Source organism: Drosophila novamexicana, unplaced genomic scaffold (assembly GCF_003285875.2).
Source record: "Drosophila novamexicana strain 15010-1031.04,08,12 unplaced genomic scaffold, DnovRS2.1 tig00000877-arrow-arrow-pilon, whole genome shotgun sequence".
NCBI lineage: Eukaryota > Metazoa > Arthropoda > Insecta > Diptera > Drosophilidae > Drosophila > Drosophila novamexicana.
In genome coordinates, this window is record NW_020824831.1 from 820,048 (window position 1) to 840,847 (window position 20,800).

At 38.5% G+C, this 20,800-nt stretch overlaps 1 protein-coding gene across 3 annotated transcripts; it reads left to right on the forward strand.

Moving 5' to 3' along the window:
• Nucleotides 1-235: 235 nt before the first annotated feature.
• On the forward strand, nt 236-19,748 carry LOC115765023 (transcription factor SOX-8). 3 transcript variants are annotated; one of them, XM_030708378.1, is made up of 3 exons: nt 236-561; nt 16,906-17,052; nt 17,667-19,748. In XM_030708378.1, exons 1-3 carry the CDS (start codon nt 374-376, stop codon nt 18,973-18,975), a joined length of 1,644 nt encoding a protein of 547 aa, XP_030564238.1. In that variant the 5' UTR covers nt 236-373; the 3' UTR covers nt 18,976-19,748. The 3 variants fall into 3 exon arrangements, with proteins under 3 accessions (XP_030564238.1, XP_030564240.1, XP_030564239.1); XM_030708380.1 differs by lacking the exon at nt 236-561 and adding an exon at nt 15,981-16,274; XM_030708379.1 differs by lacking the exon at nt 236-561 and adding an exon at nt 15,981-16,102.
• The last annotated feature ends 1,052 nt before the right edge of the window (nt 19,749-20,800 follow it).

Genomic DNA, 20,800 nt, shown 5'->3' on the forward strand with positions numbered 1-20,800 from the left:
ACGGAGCAGACTGAGGGACAGTGGGACAGTGGGACAGTTGGACAGGCAGACGAGCCCAGCCGAGCAGCGTCCAACCAACGGCGTCTTGAGCTTATCTCACCCGATCGCCCGTCGCCGACAAGCCGAGCCGAGTGCCAGCCGCCGATGGCAGGCGCAGATCAGTCGCAGTTTGCTTGTCTGCCGCGTCGCGTCGCCTCGCCAGCTGTGTGGGTGTTTTCAGTGTTCCTTAGTGCCCGTGTATCTGTATCTGTATCAGTATTTGTATCTGTAGCTCGAACTGAAATTGTATCTCAAGCCGCAGCTCTATCTGACTTTGACTGAGTTTTGAGCCGAGCAGCCGTCGGTCAGCCAGTTGTCTGCCCAAACAAAAACTATGAGCGCCAATTCAAATGCTGAACGCGCCAAGCCCGTGGAGACCCTAGTCCTGGCCAACTATGCGCTAAAGGCCGAGCAAAAGCGTGCCGCCGGCCAGGGTGGTCGCAAGGAGGACGAGCGCATCACCAGCGCGGTGATGAAGGTGCTGGAGGGTTATGACTGGAATCTGGTGCAGGCATCCGCCAAGTAAGTTCAACGTAAACGCCAGTTGGGCAAAACAGAAATTCTGTTTAATATCAGGACAATCCATTTTATATAGATCCCTAAATTTAGTTCAATTTTTATATTTTATTAAATACATTAATTAATTAACAGTTAAGGCCTATAGATTGGATGGGGGTTGGAGATGTCAGGCTACACAGGTTAAGACCTTGTGATTAGTTTTTAAATATTGATTTTAAATGGAGCACACTCAGAAACTTTAAAAAGATTTTATTAATAAGTGGACACTTGTTTTTTTTAAAGCTTATTATTTCCACTTTATTTTTAAGAATCTTCAAAGAGTCTTGGAACTCTAAAGATTGGCGGCTTGTTCTATAGCTGGAATAATCTTCGAGGAATATAACTTGAATTCAAAATTTAGAAACAGTTCTTAGAGCTATCTTTAAATTATTAATAGATATTAAAAATTAATAGATATTAAAATTTATCATACACATATATTGACTTCAAACTTTAGAAAAAGTATTTAAGCAAATCTTTTGCGCATTTCGAATAGTTAAATATTTGAGAAACTTTTAACTTATAGCTAAGAAAAAACTTTAAAAATGTCAATAGAATATTACAAAAAAAGATGAAGTAAAGAAATCTGCGGCCGAAGATTTACAACCCTTGTAATTTGCCATTTGCCTTACGGTCTTGCAGATATGCTAGAAAAGTAAAGCTCGTTTGATCTAGATTTCTTAAAAAACAAAAAAGTTTATTATACAAAAACTTAATTTTTGACCGATCGTTCCTATGGCAACTATATAATAAAGTAATCCGATATTGATAAGATTTTGCATATATATAGGGAGTATAATGAAACTTAACTGCCGAGTTTGGTCAAGATGTCTTGATAAAGATAAAGTTATTTATACTAGAGCCTACTTTTCGACAGATCGTTCCTATATAGTATAGTGGTTCGATCCGGCCAGTTTCGACATATCTACTGCCTTCCTACAGAAAGACGGACCTAGGCAGACATCTAAAATCTGGAATATATACTCAATGGGGTCGAAGATGTCACAAGGATATAAGGAACATATGTATGCTAGTAAGGACCACACTTTGGATAAACTTTTTAGACAAGCAAGAAATCTAAGGATATCTACACATTTGCAAATTTCGCATATTGAGAGCGAAACGTCAAGTGCAAAATGCTTAAATAAAGCGTACTAAGGATTTCCTGGATTTCCGCAGGGGTAAACCTCACAGAGTTGGCCTGGAGTCAACGTATTTATGAATGACTAAGCGTGGCGCTCTTCGCACCGCTGATTAGCACAATTTTATGTGCTTGCGGTTGTTGTTCTTGTTCTTTTTTTTTATTTAAACGAATAAACAAACTCGGCGAGCCGCAAAGAAAAAAAAGTTAAAGAAGCAGCAGCAGAAACGAAACGTTTGGGAATACGTTCGCATATGTAAATATGAGAGCTGAATTTACACATTTTAACGCATAGTAGTAGCTCGTCTATATATATATCTATATGCATATATCTATATCTATATATCTATATTGTCGGCTTCAGTTGGTATGGAAAATACAAGAAATACGGGGGAGCAGGCACAATAAATGTGCGGCGAAACACGTTCAAAATGAAGACGACAAATCAATTCAGGCATAAAAAGCGAATAAATATGTTTTTAGCATAAAGATGTTAACTGCTAACAAGCTGGCCAGACGACAACGGGTAGGGGGGTGGTGGTGGGCGGCAGGGCACGGTGTGGGGCATGGCTCTTCGCCTTGGGGCTGTATGGGGCTGCAGGTGTAGACATGTGTGTGTGTGTGTGTGGAACCAAATCCAATGAAAATAACATACGAGACAGACAACGTTGACACTTGGGCGCTGTGTCGCAAATGTGGCAAATGGCAACTGGCAAGTGGCAAGTGCAACGTTGTTGGCTGCCCCCGCGTTGTCAACAAGTTGGCGCCACAGCAAATCCGTGAGAAAGACCTGGCGGCGGCCTCTCCCTGATCCCTGTGATCCTTGTAACGGTCAGCCACAGCAGCCCACAGCAGCAGCAGCTTCTTAAGTATTTGCTTAGCGTTTGGCCCACATGATTAGCTGGCACAGTAGACACTCGCTAATGCGGATGACTTCAAATCAGACAAGTGTAGAGTGGTGGAAAAGGGTGGAAAATATTAGTTGGCTGCTCTCGCATATGCTTCATATACATTTTATTGATTTATGCTCAATTTTTTTTATATTTTGCGCAATGTTATTTTACTTTTAGGAAATTTTATTTACATATTGCGATTTTTTAAGTTTTTTGCTATATTTTTCTAATTTTTTCTATTTTATTTAAGTCTACATTTATTGTATTTTAACTTTTGTTATTGTTATTTAACTTTTACGCGAATTTTTTTAAATTTTTTTATATATATACATATATTAATATTTTTATTGAGCTTATGATATTATTTTTATTTTCTCCATTTATTATGTGTATCTTATCATTATTATTAATTATTACTTTTTTTTGGTTTTGTTTTCCTTTTTTATAATTTTAATAATTTAGTTTTTAGGCCTATTTTTATGTTTTGGTTGATTTTTTTTCTATTTAAATGTTTATATATTCTTTCAAATCTATATGTATTTTATTATTTATTTATTTTTTTTGTTTTTATTTTTTGATATTAGTTTTTTATTTTATTTTTAGATTATGCTTGTTTATGCTTGGTTTAGTCTTTCAAAAAATGTTGTCAAATATTTATTTGCTTGAGTTATTTTGTCTCTTGTATAAATGTGTCGTTGATTTCTTGGGGTTAAAGCTAAAAATTGTGAGGTTCTGCTACAAAAACTTCTGATGCTGTATATAAGATCCAAGAGCTTTTCGAGATTCTTCAACGTTTTCTAAAAATAAAGCAACAGTCCAGATTATATGTGAGCGATATATGAAATTATACAAGGGCTCGACTCTGAAGGTCCAGAAAAATCCCTGATTTCGCATTGCGATGATTCAATAGCAATTATAGGCAGTTCGCCCTAACGGGTGTCCACTGTAATTTAGCTCGCTTATCGGCTACGCGCTCAGCGTGTTGTGTTTATTCTGCAAAAGCGCAATCGCTGTCAAGAACACGTGTGTGTTTGCACAAGGACACGGCGAGGAGGTGGGCACTCTATTTCCTTTATCTGCGCCTAGCACCCCCAGCCCCCAGTCACCTAATCCTAGAGCAACCCTTGCCTGCCCCAATCTCACACACGTTTGCACACACTAGACATTGTTTATCTAGCGCTTTATGCGCCAGTTTATTTTTGTTGCTTTAATTCTCTTTAAAATGGCTACAACTAGCCTAGGTTAGGGCGGAAGCGGGGTCAGGGGCACATGCGTAACTGCCATGCCTTTCATTTACTTATATATATATATTAAATATTTGATTTAGTTTAATTTTTGTACAAACACTTAAAGATTTGAAAATGTTTCTCGGAAATCCTAATTGACTTTGTGTGTATATAAATATACCTCAATCGATGACTAAGTAGGGAACTCTAGAAAGGCTTGGCTTTTCTCTCTCTGGATACATACGTAGAAATATCTCTATCTCTCTTACGTAAATATTAGAAATAGGTTTCGCCAAAGCTGGAGAATCTAGAATCTTAGCTCTATAATAGTTAAAGGATCTAGGATAAAATGAAAGATACTTGATATATTTGTGCTATTCCAGAAGTTACATGTTAACATTTTATTATTATTCGTAAAATTCAATTATCTTCGATCGCACAGCAGTATGTGAACTGAACCAATGCCTTCTCTCTTCACTTGCTAGGTCAACTCGTTTATCAAGGACTGCTCATAAGAAGCCCCAAACATATGCTAGACTGTGAGATATTTAATGAATATTCGTTATGATAAATTTCAATATCATCTTCACAGCAGTTTGATATTTGAACCAGTGTCTTCTCTCTTCACTTGCTGGTTCAATTCCTTTATCAAAGACTGCTCATGAGAAATTAATTCCAACGAACCTAAAATGTATGCTAGGGCTTTGTGGGCTTTGCGAGAAATATTCTTGTAAAATACATTTGGCTATAATAGATTCCACTATAATTTACAAAGTCGAACAAAATGGATCTAGCTACAAGACTTTCATTCCATTATTTTGAAAACGTAGAAAGGCATTGTTGTATTACATAATATTTAAAGATTTAATTCCGTTTAACTAAAACCTGACATGCAACTGCTATAAAACGACAAACAGGTAGAATAAATGATATCGTAATTAAAAACTCAGATGTGATCTTTGCCGCCTGAAAGCTTCAGATGCTTCACCGCGACTTTTATAACCCCCAAAGCGAAAACCGCAAATTCGTGTGCCCAAAATATTTGTTCAATTTGCGCATGAATCACCAAGAAAATCAAATGAGAACATCAAATTGTTAAAAATGATAATAAAATAGTAACAGCAAGCGCGACAACCACTTGAAGAGCTCCTCGGTTGGCGCTTGCATTTATCAAGGCGCAATTTGGCCTGACCCGCCCCTGCCAGCACTCAGTCTTTGCATGCATAACTTTATTGTCGCTTTCCGTGTCTTTTAATATACACAAATATATATATATATATATATATTTATATATGTATAGCACTTCGCATATCACCCCATACACCCCATTTGTAGCTACTCACATTTGAACCCCTTTTGAGGGAATAGCTTTACTTCTTACTTCTTGTATATATATTTTTAATGCGCTCCTCTAAGTATTTACACGGCGATTAGATAAGACGCAAGTTGGCGATTTCGGATATGCTTCGGGAACGATGTTATAAATAATTTATTGCTTATCTGACTTTGCTGGTTATCAAAGCAACTACCCACCAGGTGGGGTGCACGCCAGCCCTGATATCATCGGGCATGGACTAAGTTTTTTGGGGTGCGCTTAGTCGCCCAGTCAATTTACATGCACAACATTTGGATCTTGCCTAAGCCAATATTCGAGACTCAACACTGAGTGTGCGTGTGTGTTGCTTATGGTGTGTTTGTGTGTGCGAGAGCTAGCACAGGGCGCGAACAACACGTCCAACAGCACACAAGTCAAACCACAGAACATTGACACAAACTCAATTTAACTTGTTCCTGAGATTCTCGTACCAATATAGAATATAATTTAAATGGAAAATATCTGTTGCTGTAAGAAAGTTTAAGAATGCGACTCAAAGCAGAGTTGAAAACTCCATTGCGCTCGCGAGAGAGTAAGCGCGAGTGCTTTGTGTATTGAAATGTGCTTATGCTGGCTGTAAACATTAACGAATGCAGAACAAAGAAGAATGCGAAAACAAAAATTGATATACAAAGACATCAATTCCCAAAAAGGAGGGTCCTAGTTAACGCCTTGCCTTTAGGTTAGGCTCTTGGTTTCCCACATCTCTGAGCGCAGTTGCTGGTTTAAAATTTGGTGCGTCACATTTTTTTTAATACAAAAAAAACTCGATTTATAGCTTATACAAATAACATTCGCTTTGTTTATTTATGTATATTAAGCAGTAGAATACCTTTTTTTCTCACCAAAGCAGCTTTTAGGCTTAGGCAATATATATTTTATGGTCGTGGTACTTCGTTCTACTAATTTAAATGTGCGCAAAAATGAATTTTGATCGAATAAAAATAAATATATCGTTGCTTAAGAAATAAAATATATTTATATATATATATAGTCGGGAGTGTTCGACTGGAAGATACCCTGAAAAGAGCGCTGAGCTGACGATACAAATATTCGATCTTCTTTTTCTAAAGTCACGTCCCAAGCTGTGCTCTAAATGTGTTTCTTCTTTCCTTGGCCCCATTTTGTATATGGAAAAACTACTCTTGATTACCTTCGGTATTCAAAGTCCGATATTAATGAAAATGTAGGAGCTTAAATATGACAATACAAAAGGGTGTATATACGAATGTCTGAGGCAATGCCGCTAAAAATAAGGTGTGGTATCCAATAATAATATTTGAAACCATTTTCAAGTTCGTCAGTTTCTTTTAATCGAAGCAAATTATTGTTAATAAATTTGGATTGGTTTTGGCTTGATTATTTTTTGTGCACTTCAAGGTTTCATTTAAGGCTGAAATAAAAGTAGAATTCCGCGTATTCAAAATAAGAACGCGAAAATCATTTAGTTTTGGAAAAATAGGGTAGTAGAAGTTACTAAGATTCTTAGACTTTTCTTTGAAATTTGCGTCCCGTTTGTATTTGCTTCTGGCGAAGCTGACAAGGCGCTGGTATAGACATCCAGCTGCGCGCCTTCTCCCGCTCTCTTCTACTATTTGTGCAACAACAATAAGAACAAGAAGTTTCGACCAAGAAACACGTGCGGCTTACAAGACAAATATTGATTTTCTGGCTATTGTTGCTCTAGGTGTCTGTGGTTGTCTGCTCAGCTTCACTGCGGTGCTCATAACCGCAACAGCCAGCCCAAAGTTTGGAACCCCTGTGTCGTGTCTGACTAGATTTTGCATAACCCTCCCCGAACCTTTGTCAAAAACTGGACTCTGGCCATGCAAACCGCTGGCAGCCACAGTTCCCCAGTGTGCCAGCTTTGCAGTTTTGGCAGCTTAGCAGGTGCCCAAATTGTTTGCAAGTCGCAGTAAATTTACAGAGCGTCTCCCAAACACCTACCGCTACACACACACAAGCACATCCTCACACATATACACCCTCTGCCAGCCCAACCACTTTGTCATGTTTGGTTTTTATTCGCCGCGTGGGTCGCCTGCCAAAATGGCCGCCAGCGGCTGTGTTGGCGGTTTTATGACCAGGTACCAGATACGGAGACCAGGCACAGGTGCGTGACAATGCCTGGAATCAGGCAATAAACGTTGTGCTATAGCACACACACACACACACACACACACATATATACATATATATAGAGAGAGCGAAACGCACACAAGCACAGGAATTGTCAGGATTTGAAGCTAAAGCCAGCTGCCACACAGCCGGAAATGAAGTGGAATATTAACTTGACAAGCGGTTTTTTTTACACTGATACATATTAATATATATATATATATTCTTTTTTTAATTTATATTTTTCCTTTTTAGCATTTCATACAAAATTTAACAAAAAAAAAAAATATGCATTTAAGTGGGGACGCCTATTTGGTGAGGCATAAGATTTGCGTTCGCAGGGAAAGTCCTCAGATCCAAACAAATCGACAATTGGTAAGGGCAAAGTGCAGGACGTGTGTGTTTGTGTGTGTGTGTGTCTTTGTGTGTGTGGGCGTGCGGTTAAGGGACAACATCACATATTGGCCACGTCGCAGCTTCATATGACACGGACATGTGCTGCTCAAGTTCTGGTCTTGATGGTTGTTAACCCAACCCTAGCCAGGGTCCAAGCATTTCAGGCGCCAAAGCAAAGTTTAATTTAAGCCATTTCCGACCTATTGACTATCTGGTATATATATATGTATATGTGCTACACCATCCTACAAATTAATCTAACAAAATTCTTTAGTATAGAAGCCAGATTTGTGTAAGATTTCTCGAATTTCTGACTGGGTGATGTTTTTATCCTAGATTAGAGTCCATCCAGGCCAGGGATATCTGTCCGTGTGTATAAACGGGAAGATTTCAGAGACTTTGAGAGCCAGATTTTCGTAGATTTCAAGCACATTTCAAAACATCGATAAATTGAACCGATTTCATGCAATCGATCGAAATTGAATATCGAAATTCGGTTTCTGGACATACATCGAAGCTTGTTAGAGACACCATTTTTAGACTCTAGACTTTATCCAGAATATTTAATTTTAGACAGCCCCACAAAATGGTTTAAAAAGTTGAATGTTGCCTCAAAATTTTATTGCGATAGGACAATTAGCACCGAAGCTAATTGTGTTTAAAGTGTTTTAGTTTCAATTTTGGGCGAACGAGTACTTAATAGTTCATTTTTATGCTTAAATGTTCTTAAATCAAGTATTAAATTAAACAAATAAGTCAAACAGAGTTTCAGTGGGCTTATATCTCGGCCTAAGTTTATTTTCCTTGAGTGTTAAGTCCTTGTCTCAAGTATTGAGAGAAAAGAAATGTTGTAGTCTATAACGATTATAGATACAAAATATGCTTCTGTCCGACTGTAAGAGTTCGCACACTCTGAACTAAAGTCTACGGTCAGGACAGGTAGCAAATTTACTAGCGCACTATGAATAGCAAATGTGTTCTAGGAGTAGAAGCACATTTTGTAGACTTTCAAAACGTTTCCAATTCAAATGCTTCTGCTGTTGTCCAGTGTTGTTGCTGCTGAAGGAGACACTTTGAACGGCAAAAAGCAATGTCAGAGACATATCAAGCCATATCGCATATCATCGATTCTATTTACTCCTTTAAATGATTGAAGCAACAACAGTAACAGAACAAAACAACAGCAACAAGAAGAGTATTTAACAAGTTTGCTTGGGTTTCGGTCTGAACCCGGGCACTTTAAGTGTCGCTCTTCATTCCGTGGTTGCGAGTGGCAGACCGAGAGTGTTTAACCTTCGTCCGCCCCCTCCCAACCAAATCGCCTTGTCGCTACCCCTGAGCACGCCCAAAACTGTGCTCTATGCTTGCCCTGGTCACTGATGGCCTGATGGCATCCTCTTGGGCTCCTCTCGCTGCGGCTCGAGTGTGCGGCGGCGACGACGACTGGCTGTAAAAATAAATTGACTTGGAAATTGAAAAACAAGCAGCGAAAAAGCGGGCCCTGAAGTGCGTATCAAGTGCCGGCGAAGAGGGTAGCTCATTGGTGGGTGGGGGGTCTGGCGGGGACTTCATATGAAAAGTAAAAGCTCTTGGAATTACGTATAAGGCTGAAAATATTGGATGCCAAGTTAATGATATGGAAAGTTCAAGGTTCACTTGTCAGTTTATAAGCACAAAGAAAAAACGAATGAAAAAAATGCAGCTCGAAGAAAGTACTTTTCAATTTTAAGGCGCTAAGGAAAATTTTAATTCCAGTCAAGTGCTCCTGTTCTAATATTAATTTAAGCCCAGTAGTTTCTATATATAAAAACTAATGTTGACTAAACTACTTTTTTTTTTTAAATTTTATTAAAGTATTGTTAATATATTTATATTTTCTTAAGCTGCAAACTTAATATACTTTAAACTGGAAAATATTTAAGAAAATATAAAAATCTTTGAATATATCTATAAAATATATCTTTAAATCACAAATATTTCGACTGATTGGCGATTAAAGCTCAATTCAAATCGTAAGAGCTAGGGAGCGGAACAATTTTATATAGTTATCTTATGGGATTTACGTGGAAATTGGGCAAATTATAACCACGAGTGCAGAAAATTAGCTTTAGACGTTGTGTGAAATGTTATTGGAAAGGAAGGTTTATCCGATAGATTTCAAACCTATAAAGATAAATTCCCCTCCTCCTGTATCTAAATTGGGGGTCACATATTGGATAGGAAGGGTTTTCAATTTTAACGGATTTTAAAATTGATATATTTTTATTTAGTTTAAAAATTGTTGTTTTTATAGTTCTGGCAAATGGAATGAGAATGTGAACAAATTATTTGTGGCGCAAACTTGCATTTTCGTATTAATAAAACATTTTGTGCTTGAACTTGCAGTTGCACTGTAAATATTCAAATTTAATTATTTTATAGGAATTGTTTAGTCTGAAAACAACATTTTCCTGAAATATTAACGTATACAAACGACATATATATCAGTTTTCATTTAAATGAAACAATAGAAACTTTAAACTTGAATACTTGTGAAATTTTATGGTATTAAAATAATTTCGAGTGTAGAGTATAACGGTTAGTTAAAGTTGGCTTAGAAAGAACATTTTTTTAATGCAATTTTGTATTGGTATAATATGGTAATGCATGAGCTTTATTATTTATAATTATTATCATTATTTTTATTAATTATTTTTATTAATATTTAATAAAGTTTATTTTAAAGTTTAGTTGAAGTGAAAATTGATGACATTTTACCGACTTTAATTTGCACTTAAATTCTATTTAGGCGTGTTATTTCAAAGGAAAACCTGATGAAATTCTAGTTTTTATTGGTTCAATGATTGTTTTGAATATTTCCAAGGAATATTTGGTGGCTGCGGCTGATGAAGAAGATGACATTATTCTGAGAATGCCATTCAATGTCAATAGCAATGCGAGCCCACTTCCACATGACAACCAACAACAACAATAACAAAGGGCCTTGAATGCGGTTGCGGTTGTCACTTTTGTTGTTGTGTTGTAGTGTTTGTTGTTGCTGTGGTTGCCTGTTGCCGCTGTCATAACAAAAGCTGAGCAAACTCCAAGTGCACATCTCGCATGCAACTCTCACGGTAGCTGCTCGTGTGTGCGTGTGTGTGTGTGAGCGTGTGTTATGGGCAGAGGGAACGGGGAGCAGCAACTGGGCAACTGTTGCCTTATCGGCTTATCAGTGTTTGACCAACTTTATTTTGTTATTTCGGCTCTTTTCGAGCGAAATAAAAAAGAGCAAACACCTAACGGGGGGCACAACATGTAGATTAGCGAGAGGGGGGGGGGGGGGGGGGGGGGGGGGGGGGGGGGGCAACAGCATCCGTTGGGCATTTGAATGCGGCCAAAAAAAAAAGAAGTGAGAAATATTCCAACAGCAACAAAAAGTGTCGTAAAAAAGCGGCGTCGACTGCGTGGGAAATTGATGAGCAGCGCCTGTCCAAAGCAAACACAAGCGCGGCTGCAGTTGCCGTCGCCGTCAACTGCAATTTGTTTACACGCATTTGTATCTGTTAGATACATATATATGCACATATATATAGATTTCATATATTTGTGAGCTTGTGAAAATCGCTGTGAGCCGTTTTGCCGCTTGCTAATTGGCTGCATTTGTAGTCGACATTTTTACAGGAAAAAATTTGTAAAAATTTGTGTGTTTACAGCCCGCCTGTAAATATTTGGGTCTGATGAATAATTTTTTATTTTGTATGTTTGTGTGTGTGTTTTTAATAACAAAAGCGTCAAATGGACCATTGCTGATAAAAGATGTAGCAACAGCAGCGGCAACAACAACAACTTTGGCATATGCAAAATGCAACAGAAATGAAAGAGAGCGCTAGTTGGAAGTGCTCGACTAGGAGATACCCTGAGCCCAAAGCCAAGTTAACATTACAAACACTTCACGCCTGTGCTACTTTCCCCCCTTGCATACATCAATATCTCCGGAGTTTTATCCAATCTTTCTCAAAATTGCAGGCCTTAACTCAACCTGAATAATTGACTTATTTTCAGTTTAGGGAGTAATGGAAGTAGTATCTGAAAAGTGAAATATTCTTAGCCTGTGAATTCTATTCAAGAACCTGCATTCAGGCTTAGTGTATCTAGCTGTGATAATCTTTGAGTTATGCTTAAACAACTTTGTCCCAAAATCGATATTTTTCAATAATATGAAAATGGGAGCAGTTATCGAAAAGTAAACGATAAGCTTTATGGTACAGATAATATATATATTTTTAAATATCTAGCTGTTGTACAAACGGACAGCTATCATTAGCTATCATCGAACTGATATATATATTATATAGTGTACGTTGCTTCCTTCCGCCTATTACATACATTTGCTTAAATGCATTATACCCTCTTAAACTATATTTAATGGGTACAAAGTATAAAAATGCACATTTTTCATATAGGATGTGCAGCGAACGGCCACTTGAAGATATCACTTAATGAGATTTGCGCATCTCCAAATGCAACAACAATAAAGACAAGAGCAACAACAAAATAATGAAGACGTGCTCGAGTTGCCAAGTGCTCGGAACTGGCGTTGTGCAACGTTTACTGCAAAACGAACATCACTTGATTCTGATTAGCGTGCTGTCAAGCGTGAGAGCTCACTACACACACACACAAACACACACACGCACACAGACGCACACACACACACATTCACTTGCTGTGCGTCATTTTTGACGGGTTGGGGGGCCGCGACGATACCAACAGCAGATAAGCAGCTTCCCGCTTGCAACTTGCCACTTGCCACTTGCCACTTGCAACTAGTTGTCCAACCGAACCGCCATTTGGCCTCCGGTCTGCGCGTTTTTAATCGCTTAATAAGCTCCAACTCGAGCTCGGGTTGTTGTAATTAAGCCCAGGCAGTGCGGAGCAGCATGGCAGAGAGGATGTGCACTACCCTAAACACACACAGATACATACACATGCTGACATGTGTACACACACGCACACACATGCACGTTCTTGCACTGCACCTCTGTAACAGACATTATTTTTTAAGTAAACAACAAAGTCAATTTGTAGCTGATTTTGAGCATATTGAAAGAATATCAAATATTTATATTTGAATATTTAATAGCAGGAAAAAGGCAGTTTTTTTCGTTTTTTGGCGCGCCGAAGATTCAATACCCTTTAAGAAAATTTGCCCCACCCGTGCTTTAATTTATTGCCCATCATGTTTTTGAGTACAGCTCTCGATTGCTAAGAAAGTTTTAGAAGTTTTCCCTTGAAGAACTATTTATGAATAGATTCTTCCATAAAGCTATTCGATATTTTCACCACATGTTAATAAGATTTTTGATTGCACATTTTGGCAAAGATAGTGTTTAAAACCAACAACAAATGTAATGTCTTTTACAATATGATAAAAATATTATACTATAAATTGTAGGTGAAAAATCGAGCTATTCGAATGATAAGTACACCTTAACGTTTTACAAAGACAAGTCAAGTCAAGTCAATTTTGTCTCGCACAATCCAAAGTGCATGCTCCCACACTAAAATACACAATAATAACAATAATAATTGTGTAGAAAATGGGAAACCACCTGCGTAATTCGTTTCTTAGAATCCGAGTCTGTAAGAGACACCATTGTGATTGATTTGGCCCATTAGACGTAATTGATGAGAACAATTAATAGACAGTATTTTATTATCCGATAATTGAATTGAATTGAGAAATATCGAAAACCATTGAATAGGGGTTAAAAGGGTATAAGCTTTTGTGCAAATGTATGCAATAGACAGAAGATACTTTCTTCTATGTATATATATATTCTTGTATATATATTCTTGTGCAGTCGAGTCATTCCAGTCATGTTCCCCCAATTGTTCCCATAGAATGTCCGTATGTACGAAATCGTTTACTATAGCAGCTAAAGGCTGAAGGTCTTCAAATTGCTCCTTCAGATAAAGTTTATTTAAGATCATCGATAGCTTTACCCGCTTCCATAGAATTGATAAGAAGTGATATTGAAATTGATCGTTTTTTGATCATAAGCCTGAAGCTTATAATGGCTACATATACTTAATCTGGTTGCATACTTAGACTTAGAATATTTCACGTAGTGGAATCCTTCTGTTCATTCCCCCAACATTGTTACAATTAATTTTTTTTTAGTTATTTTCCTTGGCTTGGTATTGGATGCCATATTCTTACACAGAAATTTTCATAAAGATCCTTAAATACACAGCGAAGTTAATGAACAAAGTATTTTCCAAAGCGTGGGGTTAACAAAAGAAGCTAAGCCGCAGCAAGAGGTTTTTGAGTTTTGTGTAAGTATGGAAGGAAGCGCTCTTACTTGTTAATTTGCTCTGTTTTCAATTTAGTATTAAATAGATAATCTCTTCAAAAACAGATTTACTTATATAAGATATTAGCATACACTTAACTTCAGTTCTGACTTTTCTTACAATTTAATAAATTTATGCATTAACTATTTTCACGAACAACATTAAATGCCATTCACTCAAGACTTGATTTCAAGGTCCTGTAAATGTGTATTCAGGTAAAGGCCTAGAAATTAATTCGGCTAGCTTCTAGTGTTTTGCATGCGCAAATTGTGCGTAACTTGAGATACACGAAATCAGTTAGATGCCTAACTTAATGCAAATGTTTAAATGCATTTATGTCTAAGACAAAGGTAAGGTGGGGATAAACAGGAGCAAGGTCGTATTTAATTAGGCGACTCGCATGTATGAGTTGGTTGGGGGTTGTCTGTGTAGGATATAAACATAAATATATATATAACATAGAAAAAAGTTTAATAATAATATTAAATAATGATAAATCATTTAAACTAATTTGTGCCTATTTAATGTGGTTCATTAAAAAATGTGGGATGAGACAGATTTTGTATATTCCAAGCTTGATTAAGGCTTTAACTGATTATATATTCAAAATATATCACTATCTATAGTCAAATTGAAGGGCTTTGTTTTTATTAACTAGTTACAGAAAACAGAATCCTTATTTCGAGTAAACACTTTCATAAGTAGGCGGAAATGTTGCTAACTTTCTCTTACTAAACAAATGTTTACTTACCACCTGGTTAAGACTATTTGTTGGCTGAATTTTAAGATGGGACTTTGTTAAGCTATTGAATTGCTTTGATTAAAGGCAATTTTGCTGAACCAAGCCCGTGCTTGGCAAGAAACTCTGTTAAGCACAAATTGACACCTGTGCAGTTACAGCACACACACACGCCAACCACACACACACATACACCTACCTTTGCCCAAGGACAATCGAAATTCATTGCCTCAGCTAGTAAAATCTGTTGCCGGCTTATGTTTATTTAGGATAAATAATTCAATATACATGAAACGAGCGTATAAAAGTAATCCGCATGGAGGCAACCTTTATCTAACGCCCACCTGCCATGCCCATTCCTTTGATTGAATTTGTGTCTGAGAGCTTATTTATTTTATTTTTTGCCCCAACATGCTAAATCACAATGAGGCTTCCCGCTCTTCTGTATGCCCGACTGGCAGATATCCAATTATAATTAAAGACATTTTGAAACAAAAAAATATATTATTATTTTTATAATCGCCACTTTTGTTGTTTCATTTGATTGACCGAAAATCATTTAAAAATATCTATTTAAATTAAAGAAAAGTTATCAAGCGCTAGAGCTCTTGGTAGAAGCATACTGATTTTTTATAAAGTTATCTTTTGTTAGGGTATAATAAATATGTAAATGTACATATATTTTTGTGCATGTGTGTCTGGCTTCGTAAAAGTGAGTTAGGCTTTGTACATATTTTTCCTGTGCACTCTTACGGCCCTGAAGTTATCATACGCCTCGTCAACTTTATTTGAATTTGGGAAAACCACTTATAGCGATAGCGAGAGGGTGTGCAAGTGTATGAATGTGTGTGTGGTAAGCCTTATATATCTTAATTTTCCTGCAGTAGTGCCTGTGACATGCGAGGACATGAAATTTTAGTTTCTTGTACAATCGATGTAGGTCAGGTATGCCAACAGGAGACACGAAAACCAATTGCACATTTCATTTGTTGTAATAAATTCCATGGCAATTTATTTTCCTTTGTGGATATGTTTTAAAATTTCAATAAATTTCGAATCAAGGTATGCACAGATAAATAAAATAACATATTATAACTTTCAAACGAATTTCTATTTCAATCAATTTACAACTATTTTTTGGCATATACTATATAATTTATTTCCATCGATGATTTGTGTGCCCTAAACGCATTTAAAATGTATCAAATTGCAATATTTTCCTGTATACCGTATAAACTGCAATTCTATGGAAGTTTTTTGTGTTCTTATTCCACTGAAAATGTAAGACAGGCTGATGTATGTAACAGGCAGAAGAATCAATCTTCGATCCCAAGAAGTGTATATATTCCTATTTAGCGTCAACACTTGAGTCGGGCAGTCAATTGCTTTGATTTCAGAGACTAAAAGAGCTAGACTCTTGTTTCACATTGTTGATTACTTGTATGTAGACATGGTATGTAGACTCTGTTAAGGCACACACAAATTAAGAATATTTCAATTCTACACATTAGAATGCCACGTCTATGCCCTGACAATATTATAAGAATCGGGCAATGAACACCGAAGTTCTGCAAGAAAATTGTAAATTATGTGGTTAGGGGAAAAAGAAGTCTTGTGTGTATGCGTGCGTAGTTGTGTTCTGTGTGTATGTACAGGGTGTCTGCTAGTCAGGTATTCCCGACTAGACCACTCTTATTTGCTGTCGTTGAAATGGCTGAAACAGCCACTTGCAGACATTGCAATTCTGTGGTTTCTTTTGATGCCGTTGTTTTTCTTGTTTTTTATTTCGGGTTAAATAAAGTTCTGGCTGCAATCTAGAAGTTTGTTTGCCTCGGGCGCAGCCTCTGTTTCTTGCTCCGGACAAATAAAAGTTTTAATTGCAATTTTCAGTTTGACATAATTCGCGAATTTCTCAACGCCAACGGCGGCCGCTGACAGGAAACACTTTGCGCGGGGCCATTTTTGTTTCTGCTCGTTGCTGTTGTAATTAATGTCAAGTGAATGCCGTAAGGCGTTTGCACTAACAAAAACAAAATCCTACACGTAAACTCATCTCACTTTGTTTGCCTTTCTATATCTTGCAGAGCACCCTCCGATCGCAAAAAGGAGCACATCAAGCGACCCATGAATGCGTTCATGGTCTGGGCCCAGGCAGCACGTCGAGTCATGTCCAAACAATATCCGCACCTGCAAAACTCCGAGCTGAGCAAATCCCTGGGCAAACTGTGGAAGTGAGTAGACAATATGTCAGTGCACGGGCGCCACAATTAATAATCTTCATTAATTCTCAAATGGCTGAGGCTAAAAGACAAAGCGTCTGAGTTTATTCCAAATACTCTACCAAATACTTTTCCAATTCTCTAATGACTCTTTGTCAAAAACTGAACCGAGTTTTGTATTCGATAAAGGCTGAACCCATTTTCATGTCAACATTGTTGCCATGCCTTAGGTAGACAAGTGTATGACCTCACAGTTTTCCGATTCGCAATTCAGCTGACATAAAAGTTGACATTTTTCATATATGTGATACAAAAAGTCGCCGCTTCGGCGTCGTCTTCATATTGTTTGTAATAAAAACGGTTTTGAAATTAAAATTTCACAGTTCAGCGGGCGCGCGATAAGAGTTTGAAAATCTCGGGAATGCGCTGATAAGAGGCTGAGCCAAAGCATCCGCCTTGAGAGTTAATTAGAAGGCCGCACCGCTTGTCACTTGGCGACCAATTTGTAGACCAATAAATAAGCGAACATTTGACTGAAGTGGCCATAAATTAAAGCGCTGATTGCGCATTCGCCCTTCCCCTCTCTATGCCCCTTGCTCAACCCTTCTCTGCTTTTTGCTTCGCAGAAATCTGAAGGATAGCGATAAGAAGCCGTTCATGGAATTTGCAGAGAAGCTGCGCATGACGCACAAGCAGGAGCATCCCGACTATAAATATCAGCCGCGGCGCAAAAAGGCGCGCATCATGCCACAAACGGAGGCAACAATGACCGCAGCAACAGTTGCTGCCACGCCAGCAACAGCAACGACCGCAGCAACATCAGCAGCAAACACTTCAACTGCGCGACGCAGTTCCACTAGCCATGCCTCACAGCGTCGCTCCGGCAAAGCGCATAACAATTCCTCGAGCAGCGTTGGCGGCAGCCTAGGCCCCAACAACAGCACCACCAATAGCACCACCCACAGCAGCTCCAGTCCTGATGTCTTTAGCAATGAGGCGTTCATGAAGTCGCTGAACAGCGCCTGCGCGGCCAGCCTGCTGGAGCAGGGTCTGGCTTTGGGCAGCGAAACGGAGCGCGGAATGCTGGACTCACCCTGTTCGACGGCCAGCTCTCTTTCATCACTCACACCACCTGCCACGCCATATACAGGCGTTGCCAAACAGCCAACTGGCATGCTGCACAATTCCAGCTTGCTGCTGCGCCAGCTGAGCGAGCCGAGCAGCGCGACAATTGCCGGCAGCAATGACTACGGCGTGCTGCTCGACGCAGGCCGGGAGTACATAGCGCTGGGTGAGCTCAACTACAATGGTGGACAAAATGGTGTGGGCGTGGGCGTGGGTGTGGGCGCGGCCGTGCAGGAGTTGGATTTTCTGGAGAACATGAGCGGCTATGGTTATGCCCAGCGTGCCAGCTACACCAGCTACAATGGCTACAATGGAGCCGCAACTGCAACTGGGAATTTTACAGCTGCTGCGGCTGCTGCTGCTGCTGCAGCATCGTCACACGCCAATGGAGCGCTAAATTACTTGAGCAAGCCGGCGGCGGCGGCTGTCGACATTGATCCCAAGGAAATCGACCAGTATCTTATGGATCAAATGCTGCCACTAACGCAACAGCATGTGCCCGCCGGCGCAGTGGCCGCTGCCGCACACTCGCCGCCGCTCAACTCATCCGCCTCGCTGTCCTCGGCCTGCTCCAGCGCCAGCTCCCAGCCGGTTGAGTGCCTGGCCTCGCCTTACTACGAGCACATGAGCTACACGACGCAGGCACAGAATGGCTCAGCTGGCTATGCACACTATCCACCAGCAGTGCCAGACTCCCCACAACAACAGCAGCAGCATCAGCAGGAGCTACATTCCCATCAGCAACATGAGCAGCAGCAGCAGCTGTCGCAGCAGCAACATCATCTTTGGGGCACTTATGTGAATCCCTAAGCTACTTAATTTGTGGACACTCGGCTGCTGCTGGCTGACCTTTATGGCTCAGTACATGGCTTTCGTTTATTGGTTTATTGTCTGTGGCAATATCGAGGTTAGGGTGTCCTGACTTTGTCGGTGGATTCACTTGTCCATGTTGTGCAATTTAAGCTAATCGGTGCGATTTTCGTTTATGGCCAAATCGATAGATGCAGCCATACAAATGCTTCAGCTAGCCATTTATGATGCTGCACAAACGATGCTCGATATTCATATAGAAATTTACGAATATTCAACTTGCAAATTGTATGCATTGTGCCATGGAAAATGCGTTGGAAGATATGATAGTTTGGCCGGGAGAGGGGGATATTGAAATACAAATGGCATTGGCTACCATTTTCGCTAGCCAAATTGGGGGTTGAGGGGCGAGCTTATTTTTATTATTATTATTATTATTATTATTATTATTAATATTATTATTATTAATATTATTATTATCATTGAATTGATTGCTTGGCTTTCATTTGAGTTCACATTTCGATGCTGCGCATAAATATTTGATTATTCATTCGTCAATTAATAAACACACTTGTTTCGTATTGCAAATCAAATGGGCATTCGTTTTTAGTACAATAGTTGGCTGATCTTAGGCGTTATCAACATAAATTAGTTAGTTTTATTAATTAAACTGTTTTAGCAGTACAGAAATTTCAAAGAAAAGAGAATAGCATCAAAAAGTTTCCTTTTTATTGAAAGAATATGCATTTAATTGCAACATGTTTATTGCGCATACGCCATGTGGCCCTAGTTATATTTTTTAATACAATTGAAAATATAAAATAAAAAAATTAGTTATATTTATTGATATTTAATATAAATTATAAAGAGCTGTTGCATGTATATAAATGTGGGAAAACTATTTTAAACATATTTTAATAAAATGTAAATATTTTTCAATTTAAATTAAACTCTCATTTGTAAAAAGTATAAAATATAAAAATATTCAATATTTTTTAAATAATTTCACCTACATTTTTAGCTGGCCTTTTTGTTTAAATTTCAACGTATTCATATTTTCCCAGACACACAACTCGTATGCGTGTCTGTGTGTGTGTGCGTGTGACTACAACAGCACCTGTAAATTTCATAAATTCAAAATTCCTATGAAATTAACACCCGCCCTCCAAATGGGCCTTTTACCTGTTTATATATTTCTCTTTCTTCTTTTTGCACAGCCTAACCAAAATGGAAACCTTACGCAGCAGCGCAACGGCAATGTTGGATATACACATACGTACATACATATATATGTATGTGTGTATGTATGCTAATATATTTACATTTTTTTCATTTAGCCACGTTTATTTATTTATTTATTTTTGTTATTTATGTTTGTACTCTCAGAGTTTAGTGCAATTTGCGCATGTAACAAGTTGTTGTTAATTGAAGCGCAAACAGGGCGAGAAAACAAATGAAAATGAGAATTAGCAGACCAAACCGTACCGAACCAATGGTAAAATGGCCATAACACAAAATGGCCGAAGGTAAAGCTGAACGAATCACAAAATGAACAGTTTGAATGGAGATGCCGAGGCTTAAATTCCCTATGCTCCCATGCTCTCTGTGACCCGTCTGGGAGGGGTCGTTTAGGTTTACATCCGATGCAGTGGCGGTATATTTGTGGGAATGTGGAGCAATTATTGCAGCCAAGATTCACAGTGGCTGCAGGTATCACAGCTGCAGTCTCTTCAGTCTACAGAATACTTTTCTACTTGGGTAAGTAATATTAAGCCTTTCTCTGATGCATGAACCAAGAAGTGGCAAGTCTCAGCCCTAGTGTACT